Genomic DNA, 25207 nt, shown 5'->3' on the forward strand with positions numbered 1-25207 from the left:
CCAGATCCCCTACTAAAAGCTTTACTAGCAGTCCCTCAACTAAGCCTTGCAACAGTCCTGAACTATATGTTTACACCCAGTTTTCAGATGGCAAAACTGAGGCTCAGTGACCTCACCTAAGTGCTCAAGATCGTTCAACTAGGAATGCGTGGATCTGAGCCTGTGCTCTCAAGTCCTGCACCACGAAGTCCTTGGAAAGCACTGCCTTTTTCAGAGTGGTCTCGTGAGGATTCAAGTCTGAACACTTGGTAAAAGTCCAACTAATAACCAAGGAACCACACTGACAATACAGTTCCTGCCCAGAGGAAGTTCTCTGACTTCTGGCCAATGCACTGCCCGGGCCTCCTTAACTCCGAAACCTGCCTTGCACCATTTTATCCCTGTTTCCACAGAGTATCCCAAACCATACGGTGACCGGGGGGGAAGGGGATGCCGGTGAAAACCCAACTACTTTTCCCAAGTACTGAATCTGGGTCAACCAGAGAGTCAGAGGGAAAAACCTAGGGTAAAGTCTCCACTCCTCCTTCAGAAATAAAAGTGTAAAATTAGAGATAACGTTTCTTTTGTTCAGTATATTTTTAAAGCACGAAAATAATTAGAAAATAATTAGAACTGGTCTGCACTTACCAAGGATAGAAACTTGTGCAAATATATTTTCGGTACACGGCGATGCCCGCAGAAGCAATCCCAATCATTAGCTCTAAATTGTGCAGATCCTGTAAAAGGGAAGAGCTCAGATTCACAGCGTGTCACGGTCACGCTGATGCCCTCCGGTAACTCAGGCACCCACGCTTTTATAAATAGCAGTATGTATACGCTCCAAAGGGAAAATGTTATGGAAAACAGGCACAGAATACTTCAGATCCCAGTACTTAGCAGCAGACTCTTCTAAAGTGAACATACACAGTCTGAGAGCAGCCGCTGGGTCCCACCGGCTTAAGAGAGTTATCAGGCAGGCCCACTCGTCCTGCCACAGAATCCTGACATGAACATCCAATTGTACTTTTTCAACAATTAGATACCATGCTAGCATCAGCAAGGCCTCGCCCTCTGCACAGCTTTCCACCAATCTCAACTCCCATCACGGGAAAGGTGTTAGCTACCTGTTGTCATGAAGCGTAGGACTGCTGACTTTAAATCCAATGAATAAATAAATATTGCCTATAAATCCAATAGACTCAACATTCATTAAGAGCCTGCTATGTTGGGGCGCCTGGGTGGCTCAGATAGTTAAGCGTCTGCCTTCAGCTCAGGTCGTGATCCCAGGGTCCTGGGACTGAGCCCCACGTCTGGCTCCTGGCTCAGCGGGGAGCCTGCTTCTCCCTCTCCCTCTGCCTCTCCCCCTGCTCACGCTCTCTCTCTCTCTGTATCTCTGTGTCTCGAATGAATAAATAAAATCTTAAAAAAAAAAAAAAAGAGCCTGCTATGCTATGCATTGCTATAGACAATGAAAATATGGAAGATACAGCGACTATAAGGTATTTAAATTCATTTGAGAACAAGGTGAGTAAAATTTAAAACTAAAACGGTTCCTTCCCCTGAGTCATCTATATCCCAATATACCCACTCAGATACTTGTAATTATATTAAAAAGGGGAGGGCACAGTCTGACTTAGTTACCACTGAGTGTGAACGCTGGGTTTGCCGCTTACTAGCTGTGTTATTTTGGGCTACGGAGCCTCATTTTTTTCCTTTTGTACAATAAGGATTATTAAAGCCACCTCTCCAAGGGTTTTTATCAGGCTGAAATTACAGAATATGTGGCAGGTATAATAAACTTTCATTCCCTTTTGCCTTCCAAGATGTGGTGGGACAAATTACTGTGAACAGTGATGCGAACACGGGGAATCAGAGAAACTGGCCAAAGAAAACGCTGATACAGGCGAAAGTCCAGAGAACATTCACTACTGGGCACCCAGCTGAAATCACATGCAACTCATCCCCTGATGGTCACCATTCACTAAACTCCCAGGCTGTCCCCACATTCCCCAGCTGTACATGTAGAAGACAGGGCCATGTGACTAGTCGTGGTCAATGTTCTAGGAGAAGTGATGGGTCTCTTCTGGGCTGAATCATTTAAGAGCTGCCATGCGACCCTCCAGCTTCCTCTTCGCTCGCTACAAGCATGAGGCCACGTGTGGAGCTGGTGACGCCACAAAATGGAAGCAGCCTGGCTGCCGAGTCGCTGCAAGTAGGAAGGCTTCCCTGGAGGGTCGCTGGGACCCACCGCAGCTTTAAACTACTAAGGAAGGAACTTTGTGGTATCAAGTTATTGATAGGGGTTTTCGGATGACCCAGCATAGCCAGAGGTAACCCAACTCCCTCTGATACCTTGGGAGGTGTCAGCCAGGCAGGTAATCATCTGGCTTGAGGTCTCTCATGGGACACAGGTGGTGGGGAGAGCACAGATCAACTCAGAGACATAGAAAGCCCACTTCACCACCGCAGAACGTTCTCCACAACATTCTACGACAAATTATTATTTGCAAATGTAATAAAAAGTAACCGTCAAGTCCCACAGTAGGTATTTTTCTAAGATCCCATATCTTTTTCCTACTTTATTACTTAGGTCATAACTTGGCCTATCACACAGTTATAAGATTGAAGGGACACAAAAGAGACAGAAGTGTGTCTATGAATTGCAAAAATATTCTATTTACTCAACCTCCCCAAGCCTCCATTTTCTCACTGTAAAATGGGATGATTAGCATACTGACTTCACAAGGTTGCTATAATCTTTAAATGGACCTTGGGGTCTCGTGAAAAGCATCTCAAACAATGGCTAGTACCTACTAGGTGTTCAACCAATATTTACTTCCTTTTAGATATGATGTGGGTCAATTACTGGTAGAAAATTAAAGGCCAGATGCCAATTAGACGGTGCCGGGGTCATGTACTGAAGCTGCTACTTCTGTGCTATGTGACCTCGGAGAAGTCCCTGAGTGTCAGTTTCTCCATCTGTAAAATGGGGGTAGTGATAATACTCACCTCATGGCATTACTGTGGGACATAAGCAAACCACTGTGTCCAGCAGATAGAAATTGCTCAGTAGATGATGGATATTAATCAATTTCATTGAAATGGTCACAGTCAATTTAAAATATTTATTGGTTTTCATGATCATACCATTATAATTTTTAAAAGCTGTCATATTTGAGCAATTAACTATTTTGAGCAACACTGAGATGAAACAGTAAAAACCTTGGCTCACCAAAGTATCGCTTGGAAAATGGACATAGACATATTTTGCTTCTTTAACTGTGACATGAAATCATCTTACAAAAACTACTCGTTTCTAATCCCCATGACGCCCCACCTCATGGAAACATAAAACATGAAAAAAGCGACTGGATAAATAACCAACCAAACTCAACATTACTTCATAAACTTTCTGAATATTGTTTAAAAAGGTCTTTTTAAAAATTATTATTATTATACCAGAAAAGGCAGTTCAAGAAGTTTTACTTCCGGAAGTTAATTTCTGAACCCGACTGGGCCAAGGGTACCTACCCTACCGCTGTGCAGCTCCACTCCATAGAAGTCGAGGGTCCGTGCTATGTTAATAAAGCAAGATTCAGCTTCTGATTGCTTTAGCCCACTACGGAAAAGGAGAGAAGATGCAGAGTTTGCCATCAGTATATAACTCTAAGTTTTAAAATAAAAATCCCCCTCCAAGTTGGTAACATTTCTGTCAGGTCGTTAAATGACTTACATTATTAATCTTAAACAGTCTAGCCCTGAATTCTAAAGCAGGTCTTTTTCTTGTCCACTGCACAGGACTTCATCTAGCCTGCTCGGTCCTTTAGTAAATACTACTTCTCACTTGGTAGGCTCTCAGTCCTCAGATACAGAAGACAGCCACCTTGTGAAATTCCCACCCTCCTTGTTCCAAGTTGCTTACTTGATAGGCGCTCTTCAGGTCTTTCCACCTTTATCTATTCTTCGGCAGCCTCAAACTCCCAAACGTCACTGTACTATTTTAGGACACTGGCTTCTGCCTGGGAAACAATTCTGGGAGGGAGGATTGGCGGTGCCTTTTAGAAGGGACGCTGGTTGCCTGGCCTTTGTTTTTCCAGCCTTCCCAAGAATGGCAGGTCCCTTGAGACCTGGCCTTCCCTGTCGGGAGGGCCCTTATCTAACCTGGACTACGCCGGTGCCACTGCAGCTTTGAATAAAATGCGGCAAAGGACGAGGGGGCCAGAAGCGGGCACATCTGCTGGAGTGCAAGCGTGGCCTGAGGCAGCCGTGGAGGACTGGTGTCCCTTCTGGAATGAAGGCCGTTTCGTGACCTGAGCCCAGAGAGGACGCGGGATTCACACAGCCTGGCGCCATGCATCCATTGGCCTGTCTGTTCCGCGATGCCTGAAGGGGCTGCACGTTTTATTAAGTGTGGTCATCCGTTCAAAGGTTTGCCTGGCAGGTCAATTTGTGGGGCAGTCAGATTTAAAAAGGGCATTTCCCCTAGGAATTAACGGATTTTAACGACATCCTAAAAATAGAACGCTGTAAATCCCCCTAAACTCTTACTGGATTTTGCACTTTACAGAAATGCTAGTTACGCTAAATATATCTGCTATCATAACAGCCCAAAGGTTCACAAACCCCCAACAGCTTAAAAGAGGACTCGTGAACAAAAGGAAGCCACACATCAAACCTAAGAGAACACGAGGTCTGAAATGCCTGACCTGGGTTCCCAAAGTAGGCCACCCCACCCCTCCTCTTACCTGTGCTGCTCATGGAGGGATTCCACCTTCGTTAAAAAGTCATCGTTCTGATCTGGGATAAACTGACTATCGGAAAGATAGCCTGGATGATGAATGGAAGAATTATAGTCTCCAAAATGACCTATCAAGACAGAATGAGGAGGAAATTGCCTTTTCAGTATGGTCTGTATTCACAAGCATCGACAGCATCACAAGAAAGGCACTGGAAGCATTCTTCCGAGAGGTTCTACCACCACATGCAATAGAGCTTCTCGTTTGCTCCAGATTTCACATTTTTATCGGAACCCTATATGGGCTAAGTACTACCGTGCAGGCTTCGGCTGAATGCTCTCCCTGAGGCCAGATGTTTGAACAGTCTAAGCTAGGTCCTGTTCTAAACCCACAATCTGTGGTGAGCACAGCAGGTGGTACCCTACCCCTGGATACAGACATAGAAGGGAGCCCACTCAAATACGCCACACCCTCTATGCCGGGCACTGTGCAGACGGACTCTCTACTACCCCAAGGTGATTATGACACTGGACCAACCTGCTCTAAAACAATGGGTGTGGGCAGAAAAGAGGTCATGATGACCTGACTACTCTCTGCACCTTGACCGACTCCCTGGAATTTGGAGAAGTGTGGAAGAAATGGAACCAGGATGTGTTCGGAGGCACAGTGGGAGGGTGGGGGATGGCATGAGGGATGGGAGTCGGTGGGGCTGTTGGTCTGGGCCCTGGCAAGGCTGAGGGCAGAGTTCTTGGGAAGAAGGAAAACTTCTTAGGGGAGTCAGGGAAACACTGGGAACCTGCAATTACAAAGGGAAGAGGAAGGGGGCCTTCTAGAGGGATTACCAGATGCATCCCTGGTCCAAACAGCACCTCTCCCTCAAGATCCTTGACTGCCATTCTACAAACATGATTCATTGATGTCTAAGGTGTTATAGGTATTCCTGAGAGTGGTGCAGTAGCCAACCTGTACAAGTGTACATGGCTGCCCTGAGGATTCAAACCATCTGGGTGTCTGGACTGTAGAGACTGGGAAAAAGACCCTGGGTGGAACAGCCAAGGATCTGGCTGGGGGACCCAAGGACACCTGCTTCCCTTCTCCAAGTTCAGTTTTTCCGGCTTTATAAAAATAGGAGAAAAACAAGTTCTAGTTCTGATGGATAATTTATCTAGTATTTCATTTTCTTAATGAGGCACTTTCATCTTTTTCTTAAAAATATTAACCTTGATCTTTCCAAAGGTTTCGATGAATTCTTCCTGCAGCTGGCCTCACTGCCAGGGGGCTTCTGAGGACTGACGTTCCACAGTACCCATTCGACACAGATTTCTAAATCACACAGCTCCTTCTGTGTCACAAGGATGGGGATTGGGAGAAGCGGCGGTGATGCTTCACGGCCAATCTCAGAAGGGAAGGAGAGGACCCGGGGAGCTGCTTAGGGGGCTTTCATCACAAAGACGAGAGGAGAGACACAAGCATGTCTTTCTTTACATCCATGTGGCCCTGCTCCCCCTCAGTTGCCATCACACATAAGAGCTGCCCTTTGAGATCCACACTGTAATGAAGGGATCTGTTTCCTCCTTACAGTCTTCCCTGAGGGCTGGGAGCGAGGAGACTCATCTGTGGGGCCTAGCACCTACACATGGCGCACAGAAGGTGCTCATGGATGCAGTGCTTGGAGCCAACCCCAACAAAGGCTACGACAAAGTTCAATTTTCGAAGGGGAAGAGGGCAGAAAGCCAAATGATTTACGCAGGCAGACCTGGTCAAGGGGAGACCATAGGCTGTAAAGGCCAGCCAAATGCAGCTAAGCTATGGACAGAAATGTCAAGGCTGGATGATGTAAGCACAAGTGTGGCTTACAGCGAGTCTGTACGAGGTGAAGTTACAACAGTGTGCATATAGGGAATAATTTAGATGCCTTGACAGAGTTCCCAATGAGGAAAGCCTGAGAAAGCCTTAAAATTACCTTGCGTAAATTCATTTTAAAAGGGAAGAAACAAATTAAGGGAAGAAACTGGTCCACAGAAGCCACTTTCAGCAGTCAAGACCAGAACCCAGGTGATCATGCCCCAGCTAGTGCTCCCACCATCCCCACCAGCCTGCCTACCAGGTCCGAGCTGCTGCTGGCTGCCCATCTGCTGAGGACAGTGGTCACGGCCCCAGAAGGCAGCCAAATGCTGCAAGAGATTTTCCTGAGCCTCAAGCCAGAGTCCTATTGAATTCTACTCTGTTGGTTTCATTAGCTCATAGAGATCCTCTTGGATCTTGATTTGGTCATCCATATTAGCTAACAAGTCCCAACCCCTGGGCCCTTCTATGAACATGAATAGCAAGGCTGTCTTTAGTCAAGTCACTGACAAACATCTGAACATGAATGACCAATGAACCTTCCTGTAGGGTGGTTTTCCCTTGAAATCTTAGTCAGCTACTCTGTGCAAAGTGCTATGCTAACCACTAGAGGGACACAAAGTCAAACAGTCATCTGCAAACACTCGGAAGGCACAGGGAGGTTCCCATGATGGTTTCAAAGCCATGGACCCATTAGATGCTCATGACAACCCAGTGACAGACATTGCTTTTATTCCCATGAAACAGTTAAGGGAAGGGAGACTCAAGGAAGGGACCTGCCCACTTTGCTCAGCTGGTAACTTGGAGCCTAGACTCTACCCACAGTCCATATTGTTCATCTACTTACTATACCACATACCCTAACCTCCAGAGTAACACACTTTCCTATTTGTGGAGAAGCAACACACGCAAAAGCTAATTATAGCAGGAAGAAAAGGAAATGAGTGTTTATGTGGGAAATACATTGTCTTAAGTCCCATGCATTCTTCTGGCTAATATTTTATATTGTGCAGGAAAGAGAGAGTATATTCTAGGCACTCAAATGTGCAGCATTTCAAGCTGTGAAACTGTTCTGTTGGGAAAGTCCTTTACATAATATATGCCCCTTACATGTTATTTATCCATCTCCCACTTGATCTTGGAGGCTTTTCTCAGGGGTCACGACTAAGAAGCTTTTCTGGACTTGCTCGCTTCTCCCCCACGCGGGATGGGGTGCATCCTCTGTGCTCACCCTCACTGCCAGCATGAGCTGGCCCACCTGTGCCTCCCCACCGGGCAGGAGACCCCTTGCAGAGAGAGGCCATGCTTTGTCTGTCCGTGCAACCCTGAGGCGGGTGCAGAACCTGCGTGTAACAGAGGTCAATGGACATTATGGAGTAAATACACATTTCTAAAAATGTCATTCTTTGAGCCTCATCAGTACTTGTGGCCACCAGCAACCTGAAGTCTTTTCAGGTATTTGCCTACATTACTTTTTATCTAGTAAGAAAATGTGCCTTCGGTTTGCTCATCACTGGTAGGGTTTATCTCCCTATGACACACGTCTGTTAGGACAATCTGGTGAAATGTAGCAGATATAATTTAGACACCCAGCAGTATCCAAGAATTAATCTTACAGGAATGCATGCACAGAAGTATGAGGAAAAACACATGTGTACTTCCTGAGAGTGAAGGAATAAAGAACTTATACTTAGAAATGCTTGTCTGACCATCCATAATTTTATTAGCATGATAGTCATGCTAATATTTCCACTGAAACTAGTTTGTACTTTTTAGGTGCTAATAAATTCCTTTAGCCCCCAGTCTAGCATTCGTTTGCAGAGGGGGCACCTGACCACTGAAGCTTAGAATAGTTTTTTCTTATTTGGTTCTTACATTTTACTCTAAGTAGAGTTTATTGTTGTTGAACAACAGGCAGTTCTTTAGAAAGCTTTCTTCTGGGGAGACATGAAAACAGAGTGAGATTTAACACTCACCATGCGCCAGGCACGATTCTGAGAGCTTTCCATATAATAACTCATTCCATCTTCACTACGACCCCATGAAGTAAACACTGTTATCCCCACTTGACAGATGAAGAAGCTGAGGCCTAGGGAAGCTCAGGGTCATGCACGTATGAGGGGAAGAGCCAAAACCCAGGTAATACAGCTTCAGGTGTGTTCTCGTCGACTCAGTTAACGGCAAGGGTCCAACTGTAGAGTTTCTAGTTATAGACTACTTCACACGTGTGATCTGACTCAAATAGTCAATTCTGAGTTGTCACAGTCACTGTCCTCACCTCCATTCTACAGAGGGAAAAATGTAAATTCAGGGAGGTAATATCACGTAAGTGGCAAATGGAGAAGCCAGGCTTAAAATTGAGTCTGGCTGCATACAAAGCTATGTCCTTCCTAAAAGTGTTCCCGGCCCTCAAACCTCAAGCTCTAGCTGTGAACACCAAACTCACTCTGGGATGTGGCAAAGCTTGTTTCTTCAGCCGATCAGCCTGGCAGAGACAGAGGAAATGAGGTCTAGAGATCAGCAAGGATACAGGTCGACTGTGGCCATGTCATTTCCCACCTGGACGCATCATGGATGGGTCTGTTCCAGTTGCATTGTAGGGAGAGGGGAACTTTCCAATCTACCCAGACCCACCACTGTGCAACCTCTTCTCAGTTTCCCTGAGAGGAAACTGAGAGGGAGGAGGTGCAGGCCATCTGGGGAGACTGATGCTAGGTCTTACCTGACTAGTGAGTAGGGTCACTGTTTAAAGTCTGTCTTCCACTTCCTGGTATCACGCAGGTGGGCAGGTAAGCTGGTAAGTTCCAGCCACCTTGCTCTTCACCTCTCCTATTCCTGATCCTTGAAGCCGGGGGTGTGGACAGACTTAAGGCCACCTCAGGAGTCCCTGTCAGCCTTCTCTTGCTATTTTGCCTCTGAGACCAAAGCAGAGTGAGTAATTTAGCCTCCATGTGCTCTGAGACCTGACCGTCTTGCCCTCTTAGCCGCCTACCACACAGTCAGTCAGGAGGGTTAACAGGCCAAGATGGGGTGAGGCTCACAGAAAGGTACAGGGGCCTTCCTACGTCCTGGGCTCCCATGTAAGTTTGTCCCACTTCTACATCAGTGTGTTGCCCCGGCACCACACGGCTAACTATGAAGGGGTACTTCGCCTTCCTTCAGGCTCAGGACCCTTTCCATCATGCACACGCGGCATCTACCATGGGGCCTGATGTGGTATATACCCTCAACAAAGTTGTGCTGAATGAGTGACTTCTTAAGCTTAAACAGGCCTTGATGGGAAATTCCATGTGGGTTTTCTATCCAATGTGGCAGCCACCAGCAACATGTGGCCCCTGAGCCCTTGAAATGTGGCTGGTCCAAACTGAGATGTGCTGTAAGTATAAAATCTGGACTGGTTTTCAAAGACTTCATATGAAAACAAAATGTAAAATATCTGGTTAATTTTTTACACTGCCTCCATATGAAAATGATAATATTTGGGATATACTGGATTAGGTAAAATACTAAAGCTAATCTCACCTGTTTCGTTTTCCTTTTTTAACACCGGGTACTAGAAACTTAAAACAATGTATGTGGCTCACATTATATTTCTACTGGACACTGGTGCTACACACCAACAGATGACCCATTAACTCTACTGAAACTCTAAAAACAAATTCCTAAGATCCTAAGAAAGTAGCATGAGTGGCCGCCAGCAAATTGCTTAACCGTGGGACTTGGTTTCTGTGTCTGTAAGAGGTGACTGGTAGAAATATCTGCCCCCCTGGGGTTTGTTATGAGATCCAATACGTGAGCGAGGGTCTGCTTAATGCAATGTGTGATAGGTGACTTCTGTTGTATGGGCTCATCCACACCTTCCCTAGCCAATATCCCTGGGCTGGCAGAGTGCGTCAGTCAGGGTGAAAGTGGGAGTATCCCGACAACCAGAGATAAGCTTGCCCAACGGGATTCCTGGGAAGAGGGGAAGTGATCTGGTCAAACGGGAAAGGCCAGTGACTTTCTTAATACATCAGTCAGAATAGTCTGTCCATCTGTGAAACGCTCCCTTGGTGACTTACATTGTACGGCATAGGATGCTAGAACCACTGCCGAGTTAAGAGGGCAGGTTAACCTGTAGGGAGAAAAACATATTAGCAAAGTCACAAGAGCCAACAGCCTGAAACATCCATGATGGGGGACACCAGTCTTCTTTCTTAGATTAACCATTAAAAAACATCATGAATCATAATAAAGATAATTTTAGGATGTAACTCAAACAGTACACATAAATGTAACACTGAAGATTCACAACTAAAAGAGAACTTTGTCATGTTTAAAATAATACACATTAATACAAACACCATGAAGCTGGAGGCCTAATGCTGGCCAAGGTTTTGGCTGGTCAAGAAAGGTCAGGCTCATATCACTAAGAGGAAAAGTGAGAAAAATTATACTCTTAGATCAATGGGCAGCCTTCGTATCTTTCTAGTAAAGACGTGAGACTTTTCGTAGGGCTTTCTAACTAAATCCCTGACTTCTGCCACCTTTCTAGAAAGGTGACATCCTCTTAGATGGGAAAAAATAGAAAAGGATCTTAAAATTTTAAAACTCCTGTGAGTTCTAAATTACTTAGTAACAGTTACTTAAGATTCCTAAATCTATTTACCCTCCTGAAGCTTCCAATCTATAGGGGATGGTCTGTCCGCCTCCCAGTTTGCCTGCCACCTGGTAGAAATCCATGGATTAGACATTAGACTTGAGCTCCCTTTCCCTCAGGCTCACTGCCCTCCAAACACCCTGTTTCTGCCAATGACACATCTCTAGCTTAGTCATACTTTGAATCCTCTGGTTGCTCCCTTCTCTCTGTCCAACCATGAACTCCACCATCTGCCTAGGAGCTCGGCCAGCAGACCTGGGCCAGAGATCCCTGCCAGCTGGAGAAATACACTGCGGAGGGGCTGACTAGAAGCAGTGCGAATGAAGGCTTGCAGGGTGGGGAGACACAGATTTTGAGAGCATTCTTCCCGGCAGCCCCGGGGGAAGTGGAGAAAAAGTGCTGTTTCCATGGCAGCTCATGAAATTCCCAAGATGTGAGTCACCCCCATGTCTCTGACTAATCAGGTTGGCCAATGCAGGGTTCCCCTTCCTGTCTGTTGTGCTATGCGCTGTCCTGAAGCCGCATGAGAAGGGAGCCTTCCCTATGTGAGGGGCCCCCAACTTTCCTCAAGTTACTAGGTGTTCCCTGCTAGAACTTCTAAACGATCTCTCCCAAGTTTGGAGCTACGTCCAGGGATATTCACCATCTGTTTGTTCATCTGGAGACCCAGAGAGCCTGTGGGGAGAGCAGACACCAGCCACTCGCTCTCCTACCAAGATGGGCTTCAAGGAAACCTAAGTCAGTGTCCCTGCTAGAGACGGAGCAGGTGAATGGGAACACCTGAGGAGACAGGCTAAGAGGGTTCCATCCACATGGAAGGAACAATCCTAGAATAAGTCAGAAATGAACATTTCCAAAGAATAGGGTAAATGCAAACTAAAAAAGAATGCTGAAAGTCTGCACGGCCATTCAATGTGGCCCCTAAAGAGACCCCTTTCTTTCCCTCTAGGCTTTGGGGTCTCCATCTGATGGCCAAGGTCACCTAGCTCAGCTGGAGGGAGAGCACGCCTTGGGAACTGCCTGCCACTGACGGCTCAAACAAGTCAGGGAGCCCAGGAAGAAGGCTAACCAGGTCCACCCCGTCTGTCAAAAGAGCCACAGTTACAAATGGCCAGACCCACCCTGACGTACCCAGGAAGTGTCTGGTGACAGGAGACCCTGTCCTGAGAGAGGTGGTGAAGGCCACCAGCACGTCTGAGAAGGAATGCCAGGGATTTAAGGCAGGATGTGTCCCTCAACAGGTGTCACCCAAAACTAACAAGGGGTATTGTGTTGGGAGAAGAAAAAATGAAGACAGTCAATTCCCACTATGGGGAACACTGGACTGAGAGCTCCTGGGGGGTGAGGGTCTTGCTTTATTTGACCAGCACAGCACAGAGCCCATCGTCTAACAAGTGCTTGAGAAATACTTGTTGGGAAAAGCAATTAGCGCGTAGGAGAGAGAGACAAGTTTCTGCTTCTGCAGAGGGCAGCCTGGACCCAGAAGAGGGATGGGTGATTTCCCTCTAGAGTCACCCTCACATGTGAGAAGGCTCACAAAAGGGGGAGCTCATTTCTGGGGGTGCTTAAGCAGAGGCCCAAGGCCTGCGGCTGTGCTAGAGAAGGGGCTCCTTCCTCCTCTGAGTGAGAGAAGAAGCTCAATTACAAAACTTCTCCCATTCTAGGAGCTCTGAACAGTCAACAGGTTAGGGCAGTCCAGATTTCAATATGTGTCTTGTTTCTAAATGTTCCTCCCCCTCCCCCACCCCCAGGATATTCACGGCCCCGCCCGCAAACCTCCCTTCCATCTAGATGAAGCCCCCCCAGCCTCTTCCAGCCTTCCCACCCTTGCAGCTGCTCTGGCCACATGCCTCCTGCTTGAACACCTCCAACAGCTCTCCTCTGCCTGCCGGACACAAGATGCCGGTCTCGCTTTGACATGAAGAGAGGCCCCCCCTTTCCCTTATTCTCCTGTAAGCCTCCAACATGTGCTTTTCAACTGGGACCAAGGTGCTGGGGCAAGGCAAAGCCTTCCAGCCTGCACTCCTCCTTCTAAAACCTCGTGGCAACTGGGGTCTGCACAGCCCATGCTGGTCCCAATCGTCTCACGGGCTCCTGTCTCACTGCCCCCAACCACACGGCAGGCTCCCTCACGGCGGCTTCTGAAGACCCTCCTTGGGGCGGGGGCTGGCAGGAGGAAAGAGGGAATGAGGAGAATGGGAATAAGCTGACTGTTTCTACCAGTTCACTGGCTGCAGGTTCCCCCTTAAGGAAAAGTCAGGATTTGCAGGAGGTAGCTCAGGGACAAGTGGTTTGGCATTTCTCATTCCTTCCCGAGCCATTTCAGATCCTTCCAGCCCCTGAGATGGTCCTGCCACACAAGACGTGCTGAATCACAGGCAGATGCTCACGTCTTCCAGCACAAAGTCTCCCAGAGAGAAAATGAATCATCTAGAGGTACTAAGGGGCTTGGAAGTGGACCCAAATTAGGCCTGAGCTGCCTTCCTGAATGAAGCGTGTCTCACATTCTCCCTGTAGCTTTTCTCAGGTCTTTACCAGAAAGATAACTGTATCTTTGCTAATAAAATTGAAACATGAAATGAAGTTTATCCATCCTCAGCTTCTCCAAATCAACACTGAGTTAAAAACAGATGTCCGGGAGCATAATGTACAGGATGCTGCTTTCAACATCCATCCTTTGTTTAGATTTAATACTGTTTCCAGAAATACACGCTCATTAGATTAAAACCAGGAATTTTAGTGTCTGGCAACCGACAGGAAAAGAAGAATGTGAAATTCTCATTACCTTCCTTCACAAATATCCATCTTCAGTTGTAAGAAATACAAATGCCTACGAAACAATTGTTTTTTATTAATGCATAATACTCAAATTGAGATACAAAAAACAGAGGTGGTAAATCAAAGACAAGGTTTGTACATTTGGAAAACAAAATACATGAACACACATTTTCGCCTGAAGTCTCGGGCACTCTTTTGTACCTTGCAAAGCTGCCCCTTCGGTAACAATGCTTCCGTGTGGCTGCTGATTTCCAGACAGCCTCACGCCAGCACATACCGTCCCAGGGATGGCTGAGCCCGCCAATGATCAGCCGGTGCTGTTGCCGGTGGACACCCCCACCCTGGACATTCCCCATCAAACTCGGGGCATCCGAGAGCACCAGGCCCCATGGGCATCATGCACAGGCAGCCCCCCAGGTGCTGGGGGGCGATGGTTCAGAACACACCCACATTCCCTCTGCATGAAGCTGCAGAGAGGAGCTGGGTCTGTGAGGACACTGCCTTGGCTGGGTGCAAACACCCAGCTGAGCTGTTTCCCGTGTCCTGGGAACTGTGGGAAGCATAAACATCAGTCAGCTACCAGCTGCCAGGACCTCTGAGCTGAATTCGGCACTTGCCCGTGAGCCACCAGCAATGTCAAAACCCAGGACCTGATTTGTGGGCAGTGCTCAGGAACCCATCCCGGGCCCCACACCCTGTGAATCTGTCCCCTGTCCAGGGACTGGGTAAGAGACAGCAGTAAGAGTGCTGCGCCCGCCACCAAGGGCCATGGAAAGCTTTATATTTAGGGATGTGGCATACACCCACTTGGCTACTAGCTCCCACTCCTTTTTAAAGCCCAGATTCAAATGGGATAGACATTCCAGTGTCTGGCCAAGAGGACAAAAGGGAAACTTCTTGAAATATAATACAGATGCAGCAGAAGTGTTCTGGGGCAGGAAGAGTGATCATTTGGCAATTTGAAACACATGCGGTCTCCTTAGTCCTTCAAGTTTATATGTCCAAAGGTCAAGGTGCTAGTGTTCTGAGACATGAATGCTTCACTTGGCGTTACAACCTCCTCTCTGCACAGATCTGGGCTGGGTGCAGGGAATTCATAACGTACTGCCTCATTTCAGCCTCCTACCAGCTCTGAAGTAGGTACCACCACCTCCCTTTTTTGAGGAAACAAGACATTCAGATAGTTTACATGGGGTCAGTTAGATCTTATTTTAACCTGGACCCTCATGCTATGAAAAAACCTGACTATGCTACAAATTTCTTATACATCTAATGACTTCAGGCTTAGGGTCAATTTCCTAACTCTGATATCCTTACGTAGCCTGTAGTTATCATCAACTCCCCTCAACGTGTTGAAGACCAGCATTGAGACACCACGTAGCATACATTTGCTGATTCATGCTTACTCTGTATTGGAGACTATCTTTTTCACCTAGGAGAACATCATCAGTCCTTTCTAGTTTGTTCCTATGTTTATCCAAGCTGACATTCAACCAGAATTAAGTGTTCTCTCCTCCTACAATAGTACTGGGAGGAAGGAGACAAGGGAGAGAATCTGGATAATCTGACGGTAAATCTGGCCCTCCAGTGACGAGCCGGGCTAATTGGTATATCTTCCTAGGGATAGAAATGAGAACACAAACCTGGACATCACCATTCATCAAAGGCTACCTTCTCTGAGTCAACCTCATGACATCATACAAAGAGGCTGTCATAGTGGAAGGAGGCCCAAATTTAGGGGATCTCCTGGGAATCCTGAAGGAGCCTCGTTCTGAGACTGCCAGTAAATGAAATTCTGTGTACAATGACCTAAATTTATCGGGAACAGCAGTTGTGGAGGCTTCCAGTCAAGGAGAGGTCTAACAATCAGAATAAAAGAAAATCATGCAGGGGCGCCTGGGTGGCTCAGTCGTTAGGCGTCTGCCTTCGGCTCAGGTCATGATCCCAGGGTCCTGGGATCGAGTCCCACATCAGGCTCCCTGCTCGGCGGGAAGCCTGCTTCTCCCTCTCCCACTCCCCCTGCTTATGTTCCCTCTCTGGCTGTCTTTCTCTCTGTCAAATAAATAAAACCTTTAAAAAAAAAAAAAAAGAAAATCATGCAGAAGAGATGTCAGCACACCTGACTCAGAAATGTAAAGGTCACTCCTAGAGTATATCCCATCCATGATCTCAACTTCACAAAAAAAGCAACGAATGCCTCCCCAGATTTTAGAAAACAAACAGAAAACAACAAATACTACTTTCTCTGACACTTGAGAGCTGAACTTCTTTAAAAGGAACTTACTTTTGGATAGGCTACAGAGGTGGGGCTTAATAGGATACTGTGTGTCAGGAATATAAGCAAAACTCTAAGTTAAAAAAAAAATAAAAAGACCTGTGAATTAATGGTGGAAGTCTAGCTCAGCATAAGAAAAAGATCTGGCAGTCCTGCCTGCCCACAAGCTCCACAGGAGCCATGTGGGCGGCTGCTGCAAAGACTCCTGTTACATTGAAAGCTGGTGCCCCAAATCCCAGGAGGTGACAGCCACACTGCACTCCAACCTTGGGGCTACCACCCACCTTAAGTTGGGAGGTGGGGTGGTAGGGTCAGGTATCAGTCCTGAAGCAGTGAATTCTAGCGGAGATACTAACAAACTGACTTTTATCTCGGACTTAGGGAAGAACAAAAATTCATCTATTACTCATCTTGTGCCCAAATATGCCTCTCGGCATCCCCCACCCACTGCATGATTCTACCACCAAGCATGTCTAATTCCCCTTACCCGTGACGGCCCTTACAGATCTCAAGGCAGCCTGTTTCTCCCCAAGTCCTCCCTCCATCCCAAACCTCCTACATTTCCTCACATGTCCCTCAAACGACAGGGAGGCTCAGCAGGAGGATTTTGTTGGCACCCAGAGGTGGTGAGCTTCTCTCCGGTGGGGTAGGGAAGTGGATGCCCAATGACCAGGAGGGGCCCTGGAAAGGGACTCTTGGGTTAGGCCAGCCCTAGCAATCCCTCCACTCAAGTTCTTTGTTTGGAGAACTCTGCCAAGCCCGCTGGTCACCACACCCCTCTGGTTCTAGGATCACAGGGGGCAGACAGAACCAAGGGTGACCATCACTAGCTTAGGTAGGGCGGTTCATACATACTTGTTGGAACCTATCAGTTGCTCAAAAATTTAATGGGTCACAACTGGCATTTTAAAAGAAGGAAAGAGAAAACAGAGAACTTGAGAGTGCTCTGCGCTTCCTCTTGGTTTATTAAATATTTGCTTCTGTAATGTCTATCTGGATTGCATTGTGAAGCAAAATATATTTTTGCTGTGTGGTTGTGATTTAAAAATCCACTGGTTAAAACCACACACGTGTACACACACACACTCTATCATAACGTTTTTAAAGCATCCCTTGAACAGAACTTGATATTTAGTAATGGCCTGGGGGAACTCTGGTAGGGTGATTTCTATAGATGTCGCCCCCTGGGTCCATCCGCTCATGAACTGAGCTGCTGCACTAACCCCTTAGTCCACCGGCATGAGGAACCATTATGGGGAAAACTCAAAACATCATGTGAACTTCCCACGGTGGCCCAATGAGCCCCATGGACATCTCTCACTCTGGCTTAAAATTCAACTGAACAGTAAACACAGTCAAATCTCCGATGTCTGCTATTGTGGAGGGAAGAGGTGCCCAAAGAGGGCAAAACAAAATAATAGACTAATATTTAGCCTTTAAATAAACGTAACTAAAAGTTAAAATGTCATCCTGTGATTACCTTCAAAAACAAAACAAAACGAAAACAATATTCAATGCCTGAGTTAATGTCACCTTCTTGGTGATGGCCTCATGGGCACAATGAACACAGAACAGGAGTCAATATTCCTGAACATCCATTAAGTTTTGTTTTGTTTTTTTTTTTCTGATAGAGAAAAAAACCTCTGGACGTTTCCCTCCCTATGAAAAATAAACATATCATTAATAAAAGGGCTCAACGTTGCCATGGGGGAGGGAAATTAGAGGCAGGGTCACTGTTCAAACAGCAACAACCTTCCTGTGCCCGCCCCCTCCATTCCAAACCCTGTTCCCCACCCAGAAAACCCATAAGCCAGTACAAAACAAGGGCCAGGACCTACGCCAAGCCCTGAGGGGTAAACAATCCTATCTCGGCTCTCTTTCCCTTATCTGGCTCACATTGTGCCTGCACAGCCTGATTCACCCAGGAGAGAAGCTGCTCCAGCTTGCATTCCTTTCTATTTCTACCAACTGGGGATCTGGTGGAGAATGCTCAGTTCAGACACCTCTTGTTATCCTAAAGAGCCTCCGTTCTAGCCCCACAGAGATACCGTGCTATTTGATGTGTAGACGACCGTCTCAGCAAACTGGTCTCCCAAACCCCTGCCCGCATAGCAAATGAACAAGTGCTTTCTTTGGGTGCCCGTAGGCTCAATGGGCAGGAGGGGTTGGGGTGGTGGGAGAGGCAGGAGGAGGTGGATGGCAGTGGGCTCCAAATGGCACCAAATAAGGAAGTAAGCAGGCCCCAGACAATTAATTAGCTGATGAAAATTTCAGTATGTACCCCTCTGATTTTTGCTTGTTTCATAACCGCTGGTGTGGTTATACCCAAAGAAGTGTACAGCCACAGTGATAAGATAAAGAGTACATTTTTAGTGGTTACCCATTTTTATATACTACAAAGGAAACTTAAAAAAAATGTTATTACCTGGTTTGTTCTTCCTGTAGTGTGTTGGGATCAGGTATAAAAAATCTTACTCGAAAATGCAGAGTACAGGGGAAACCTCCTACAACATTTTTCAAAAACAAATTTAAGTTTTCCTTTTAAAAAAGTCAATGCAGGTAAGCGGCTACTCTCCCGTAAGTGATGCATTTTTTTCACCAGACCACAGCTTTTTTCATCAATAAACGGACTAATTTCAAAAAAGGAGTGCACAAGATCATTGTTTAGAAATCTCCAAGTCTGCAAAGAGTCAGGTATCTTGCAACACGAGCACAGAATGAGGTACTATCCCCTCCCTACTACAGGTTTAACTTAGGGCTGTGTTCAAACAATGCACTCCTTACCTGTATCAGGAATTTTAAAAATTCTGAAATCAACAGATTATACAGCATTCATAAAGAAATAATCCCACACAGATAGCAACTTTATATTTTTCCCAAACATTTTCACGTACATTCTTGAACTTAAACGTCACCATGACAATGAGTAGGTTAGGCTGATCTCGATGGCGCTGCTTTACAGATAAGCCAACAGGCATAGGGCCTTGCTTTCAGTTGCACGGCTGATGACCAAACGGAACTCAAGCACTGAGGTTTTTGATTCCGCTATGCCCCATCTCAATCATTTTGGTACTGGGAAACAGTTCATACTTTTAATGCACAGTGAATTCCCAAAGTGATGAACATACTAGCAAATATTACACAATTAACATACTCAAATATGGCTTTATGCCACGACACCAAGAGTCAATTTGCTTGTAGAGATAAAATTAGCCCATTTCTTTTCCTGGATATGGCAACAGGAGATCAGATTGTGTTGCTAAGATTCCGTGCTCTTCTTCAGGTCAACTTTACCCCTCTCCATTACTCAGTGAATGTTCACTGGCCCTATCTACGTGCTCAGCACTCTGCTGCTTCTGAAACTCAAGCCTTCTCCACCCTGCTCCTCACTGATCCTGCCACGGATCTGCCGACCTCACCGTTCCTCTCTTTAGTACCTTCTGTCAGCGTCGAAGGTATGAGTGGTGTGTGTGCCTATGAATGTACCTCTGTGCAGTTGCCTGGGTACCAGTGGGTGGCGCTGTAACTTGGTACAGTCTGCACGGCAGGGGACAGCTCAGTCTTCCCACTGCCTTGGGATATCCTTTCAGCTCCGCTGCTCACCATACCTTGTCACTGTATGTCTCAGGATGTCTTTGTGCACCCAGAGCATCCTATCATGTGCTCAGAACTAGCCTAGAACCATCACTCTCATCATCTACATCCCCACACTTGGCTGTCAGCTCCTTGAGGGCGGGGTCCAAATCTGATTTGGACCAGATTCCCAGAGCTTAGCCCAGTGCGCTGCCAAAATCTGAGCTCAGGACACATCTCCTGAATGAATGAGTTAGTGACTATGACTATAGTCTATGGACTCAGTGCTCTGAGAATTCAAATGGGGGGCAGGTATTTATCTGCACAGTGGCTCTGCGGCTCCCCATGGGTAGGTAGTTCTGAATGCTATGGGAGGTGAGGGCTTGGAGGCCCAGGCTCCACGTGAGGGCAGCGGTGGCACCACGGCCATGGGTCCTTGTCTCTACTCCTTCCCATCCGGGTGCTGGGGCAGGTGGGGGGAGGTGGCATACGTGTGTGTCCACTTGTGTGAAATCCACCTGCCGTTTACCCCTCAGCCATTCACTGGCCACCTCCTATGGAGGGGGTGCATGGTAAGGAATGCAGAGAACATATGGCAAGCACTGTTCCCTGAAGGAGCTTGCAGTTTCCAAGGAAGATTAAGGCAGGCAACTATGAGATGAAGGAGAGTTACAACAAATGTAAGGGAGGGTAGGAGGCATGGCTTCTAATAGAAGAGATGCGAGTCTGAGTGGCTAGGAAGAACAACAAGATTTGGATATAGGGAAGAGGGAAAAGCATTCCAAACAGAAGGAACAGACTGAGGGCAGGCACAGAGGAATGTGTGCAGGCTGGCAGGTCAGTCAGGTTTGTCTGGGGCAGCAGGTGCATAAAGGGGAGCACAGAGTGCAATGTGGGAAAACCAGGCTAAGAACAGATCTGGGCAGAGGGTGGGGCAGGGCATGCTGTGAAGCCCTTCCTAACTGGGAGTTACAATATGGCACTGGGGCCCACTCATGGCTGGGGAGCAGTATGTTTTATCTGTGATATTACCTACCTATGCCTTAGGCTCCAGGGGAAGGGAGTGTGAGTGCGTGCGTGCGTGCGTGCGTGTGTGTGTGTATGCACATGTGTCTTTCCCACCTTGACTCTCACACTGGGCTAAGAAAGGCCATCCTCCTTCCCTTGTAAGAAGAAAGTAGGTTCCTGGGCTCTTGGCTGCCTTCTTTTACCTTTCCCTTTCCTGCTCACAGCTGGTGAGGGCTCATCTGGAAGCATCTCTGCTCACTGAGAAGTCAGACAGGGGGAAGTCGGCTCACTCACATCGCCTGGACCACCTGGAATCCAGGTCCCAGATGTTACGAGCACACTGATGGTTAGAGGAGAGAAATGGGCTAGGATACACTAATACCCCGTGTTCAACTGAAATGAGAAGGTCACACTCACCTTTTAACTGCTTCCTGATGGGTTTGCTTGATTCCAGCCATCTCTGTCGGGTAAGAAAACATAAGCTATAAGACCAAACCATGCAGGAGTCCAGCATGTCTTAAAGGGATGGTACTCACGAGAGAGTCTACTGAGTCATCGCCATGCTGCAAACCAAAATACTCCTTTTCAGTCACACCCAAGTGGTTGTATGCCATATCCAGAAGAACTTGACCGGTATCTTGTTTCTAGGGAAAAAAAAAAAATGTCTAGTAGGCAAATTTTTAAAATGAATCAAGAACTGATAGTTAAACACGTCTTTATTATAGGGGTGCCTGGGTGGCTCAGTCAGTTAGGCAGCCAACTCTTGTTTTTGGCTCAGGTCTTGATCTCAGGGTCCTGGGACTGAGCCCCGCATCAGGCTCCACACTCAGTGTGGAGTCTGCTTGAGGATTCTCTCCCTCTCCCTCTGCCCCTCCCCCTGCTCACACACATGTGCTCTCTCCCTCTCAAATAAATCTTTTTTTTTTTAAAGATTTTATTTATTTATTTGATGGAGAGAGAGACAGTGAGAGAGGGAACACAAGCAGGGGGAGTTGGAGAGGGAGAAGCAGGCCTCCCGCTAAGCAGGGAGCCAGATACGGGGCTCGATCCCAGGACCCTGGGATCATGACCTCAGCCGAAGGCAGACGCTTAACGACTGAGCCACCCAGGCGCCCCAATAAATAAATCTTTTTAAAAAAGTATTGTGGGCAAAAAAGGAGTTAAAACATTTAGAGATTTTATGCACACTCATACCTCACAGTAAGAAATGCTTTAATAAATGTCATGTCAAGAAGTCACATGGTACAGGGGCGCCTGGGTGACTCAGTTGGTTAAGCGACTGCCTTCGGCTCAGGTCATGATCCTGGAGTCCCGGGATCGAGTCCCGCATCGGGCTCCCTGCTCTGCAGGGAGTCTGCTTCTCCCTCTGACCCTCCCCCCTCTCATGTGCTCTCTCTCATTCTCTCTCTCTCAAATAAATAAATAAAATCTTAAAAAAAAAAAAAGTCACATGGTACATATGGGAAGTAGGGCTAAGAAGAATCACATATGTATGATTTAAGACGGCATGGTTTCATTTTCTAAGACCTCTTCCTTCCCCTTAGCCGAGATTCCCAAGTGATGTCTGAAATGGAAAATGAAGATATCACAATGAGAGTAAACTTTTCATGACCTACCCATGGATTATCCACAGCAAAATGCTAATCCCACACCAGTTTGTTGGCGCCTTGGGAGTGACGGAAGTGTGTACAAGCAACGACACTACTAACAGTGTGAAGGAAGATGGCTAAGAACATGAAAATGCCATCCTAAACACCCTCAAAGTGACGTGGTATGTGACACCCAGGGGGATTATCTGCCTCTCTGCTCCCCGCCATCTGAAGTGAGAAGCCAGGGGAGACATTCAAGCACCCTCCACGTCCAGAGCAGGACTCAGCCACCATCACCACTCAGTGCTGGCGTGGGGACAGAGCCACAGGACGTGTGCTAGAGAGGCCAGGTGTGGAAGCAGCGACCGGAGCGTGGTGTGTGTCAGATGCTGGAATACTCAGGGCCCGATGAACGCACAGAGGACAACACAGATGGTAATTCAACCTGGGGACAAGTGGAAGCAGCCGCTGACCTGGTCTGAGGGGGCGACAGGGCTGAGTGTCACCGCTCCCCTCCAGGTGAAATTAAGAAAAGGCATTTTAAGCACAGGGCCTGGCACAAAGACACAAAGGAGGGAGACAGCATGGTGCCTCTGTGAACTCGCAAATTCTCCTTTATCAGGCCGACTTCTCAGGAATCCTTTGAACCAAACCATATGACTTAAGGACAATAAGACTCAGAAATAGACTATACAGGACAAGCAAAAGACAGCTCCTTTTCTGAGTGCTTGAGAGCAGATAATGTACCTGGAAACAGGCCACAGGGACCAGAAAGAGGAGAATTAGGGAGCTGTCAGGCCCCCTTCTGCAGCCTCTTCTTTGGTGGGATATCGTATTGTTTGGTCGTAAGTGTGGGAACATGAGACACGCCCATTTCCCCAAACATATCCCCCCTTCCTGCCCTAGGGCCCTGCACCTGCTACTTCCTCTACCCAGAACAGCTTCCTTCACAGAGGAATCATCAGAGTGTAGAAAAGATGGCCCGGTCCGCATAGTCCAAGTTAGGAGATACTCTCCTGGTGCATCAAAGAGTGATCAGTTCCCCTTGTTAAAATTTCTACAGGATTTTATATTTAAAACATAAATAACTACTGAACATCCACAACAAGCCAGATGTGATACTATGTGCACTTTTTATATATAATCTCTAATCTCTGTAGCTACTTGTGAAGTCATCGCCAGCATCCCCTTGGCTGTGAGCGAAGAGAGGCCCTGGGATGGTCTGTCTGCCTGCCTGACTCCAGTCTGCTGGCTGCCAAAGCCTGCATGTCCCCACCGCACTGCATCTCCCCTTTAGAGTGTGTAATTCACCCATTCTAGTATATTCTGCCCAACTTTCCCAGTTCTCAAAAGGAACTTAAATATACTAAAGGACACATTTATAAAGAACAAGCCTTCCAGCCCAGTTCCCCACCAATGAGAGGTCATCTTGGCTGCGCCAGGTCACTGTCCATGACCGGCTTGCTCCTTGGGCCAGGCTAAGAACAGCTGATGCCCAGGCCACCTTCCTGATGAGGCCCCCTCCGGCTCACGAGATGGTGGTGTAGGCTCCAGAGTTGGTGCCAATGATCCCTACAAGTAGAAAATCTAAAGTGAATGGGATTTAAGCTGCCACCAGACCCTCAGATTCAAGTTCAATGTGAGTCAGCTTTGACCCGACTGCTGGAGGCTTGGGGAAGCAGCACATGAACAATGGTGTTCACGACCAGGAACGACAGGGCACCTGCTGAATGCCAGGCTGTGTTCCAGGATCATCACTCTGGGCAGGCGCTATCCTTATCCCCGTTTACGGGGCTCATCACTCCTCCTTCAAGAACTTCTTACCTGGGATTCTCCTCCCTCCCAGGATAGTCTGTCCCCATCTCCTGGAGTGCCTGTTTCTTGTCTCTCAGACCTTTCAACACTGAACCTTGTTTGTTCCTTCTGTGTCCTCGCTTCTCAGGTGACCTCATCCAGTTTCGTAGCTTGCAATACCATCTCCACCCTAGTAAGCCCCCCATGTGTATCCCAGCCCAGACCCTTCTCATTTGTATAGTGATCACCGTCTCTACATGGATGAGTAACAGGCACCTCAAACTCAACGTGTCCACAACAGAACCCCAAACCTGCCCTGCTTACCGCTGTTCCCATCTCTGTCAAATGCAACTCCATCTTGCCAGTTGCCCAGGCCAACTTGAGAGTCACCATGAGGCCTCTTTCCCATCCCAAATTCCATCTATCAGCAAACCCCACGACCTCTGCCTTCAAAAATAGTTTCAGACTTGGTTTACTCTTAGCTACTACTTTCACATTACCACCACACTGTCCAACCCTGCTCCTCCTTTCCCCTGGGCTGTTATAATAGTCTCTTAGCCCTTGCCCCCCAGAGTCTACACTGACAGAGCATCCAGAATGGTACTTGAGTCAGATCATGTAAGGTCTCTGCCCAGACCTACCAATGCCCTCTGCCTCCCTCAGAATAAAGCCAGTGCCCTCAGGATGACCTATAAGGCTCGCCACAGTCCCCCTGTCTACCTGACACCAATTACCTCTGACCTCTCTTGCTACTCTCCCCCTTGCTCATTCCACTCCAGACACACTAGCTTCCATACTGTTCTGCAACTACACTGAGTGGGATCCTGCCTCAGGACCTTTGCACTGCTATTTTTTTTACCTGGAATGTGCCTCCCCTCCAGAGGATCACATGGTTCTTGCCCTCACCTCCTTTAGGTGAGGCCTTCCCTGATCACTTCTGTAGCAAGACAGCCCCGCCCCTGTCCTGCTCTGGCACTCTCTACCCTCCTCA

The 25207-nt window shown here is 47.3% G+C and overlaps 1 protein-coding gene across 2 annotated transcripts in view; it reads right to left on the reverse strand.

Moving 5' to 3' along the window:
* The window catches only part of PTPN3 (protein tyrosine phosphatase non-receptor type 3), a 106456-nt gene that overhangs the window by 48401 nt on the left and 32848 nt on the right, over positions 1–25207 (reverse strand). Inside the window, exons 3-10 of one of the 2 annotated variants that reach the window (XM_032418494.1) lie at positions 21370–21477; positions 21251–21293; positions 18678–18756; positions 13985–14029; positions 10622–10674; positions 4725–4845; positions 3511–3598; positions 628–716 (exon numbers count right to left, since the gene is read on the reverse strand). In XM_032418494.1, the coding sequence (XP_032274385.1) occupies positions 628–716; positions 3511–3598; positions 4725–4845; positions 10622–10674; positions 13985–14029; positions 18678–18756; positions 21251–21293; positions 21370–21477 (626 nt within the window). The remainder of the gene's footprint in view (positions 1–627; positions 717–3510; positions 3599–4724; positions 4846–10621; positions 10675–13984; positions 14030–18677; positions 18757–21250; positions 21294–21369; positions 21478–25207) is intronic. The other variant, XM_032418495.1, reaches the window with a different exon arrangement.

Source organism: Phoca vitulina, unplaced genomic scaffold (assembly GCF_004348235.1).
Source record: "Phoca vitulina isolate PV1807 unplaced genomic scaffold, GSC_HSeal_1.0 scaffold21, whole genome shotgun sequence".
Lineage (NCBI taxonomy): Eukaryota > Metazoa > Chordata > Mammalia > Carnivora > Phocidae > Phoca > Phoca vitulina.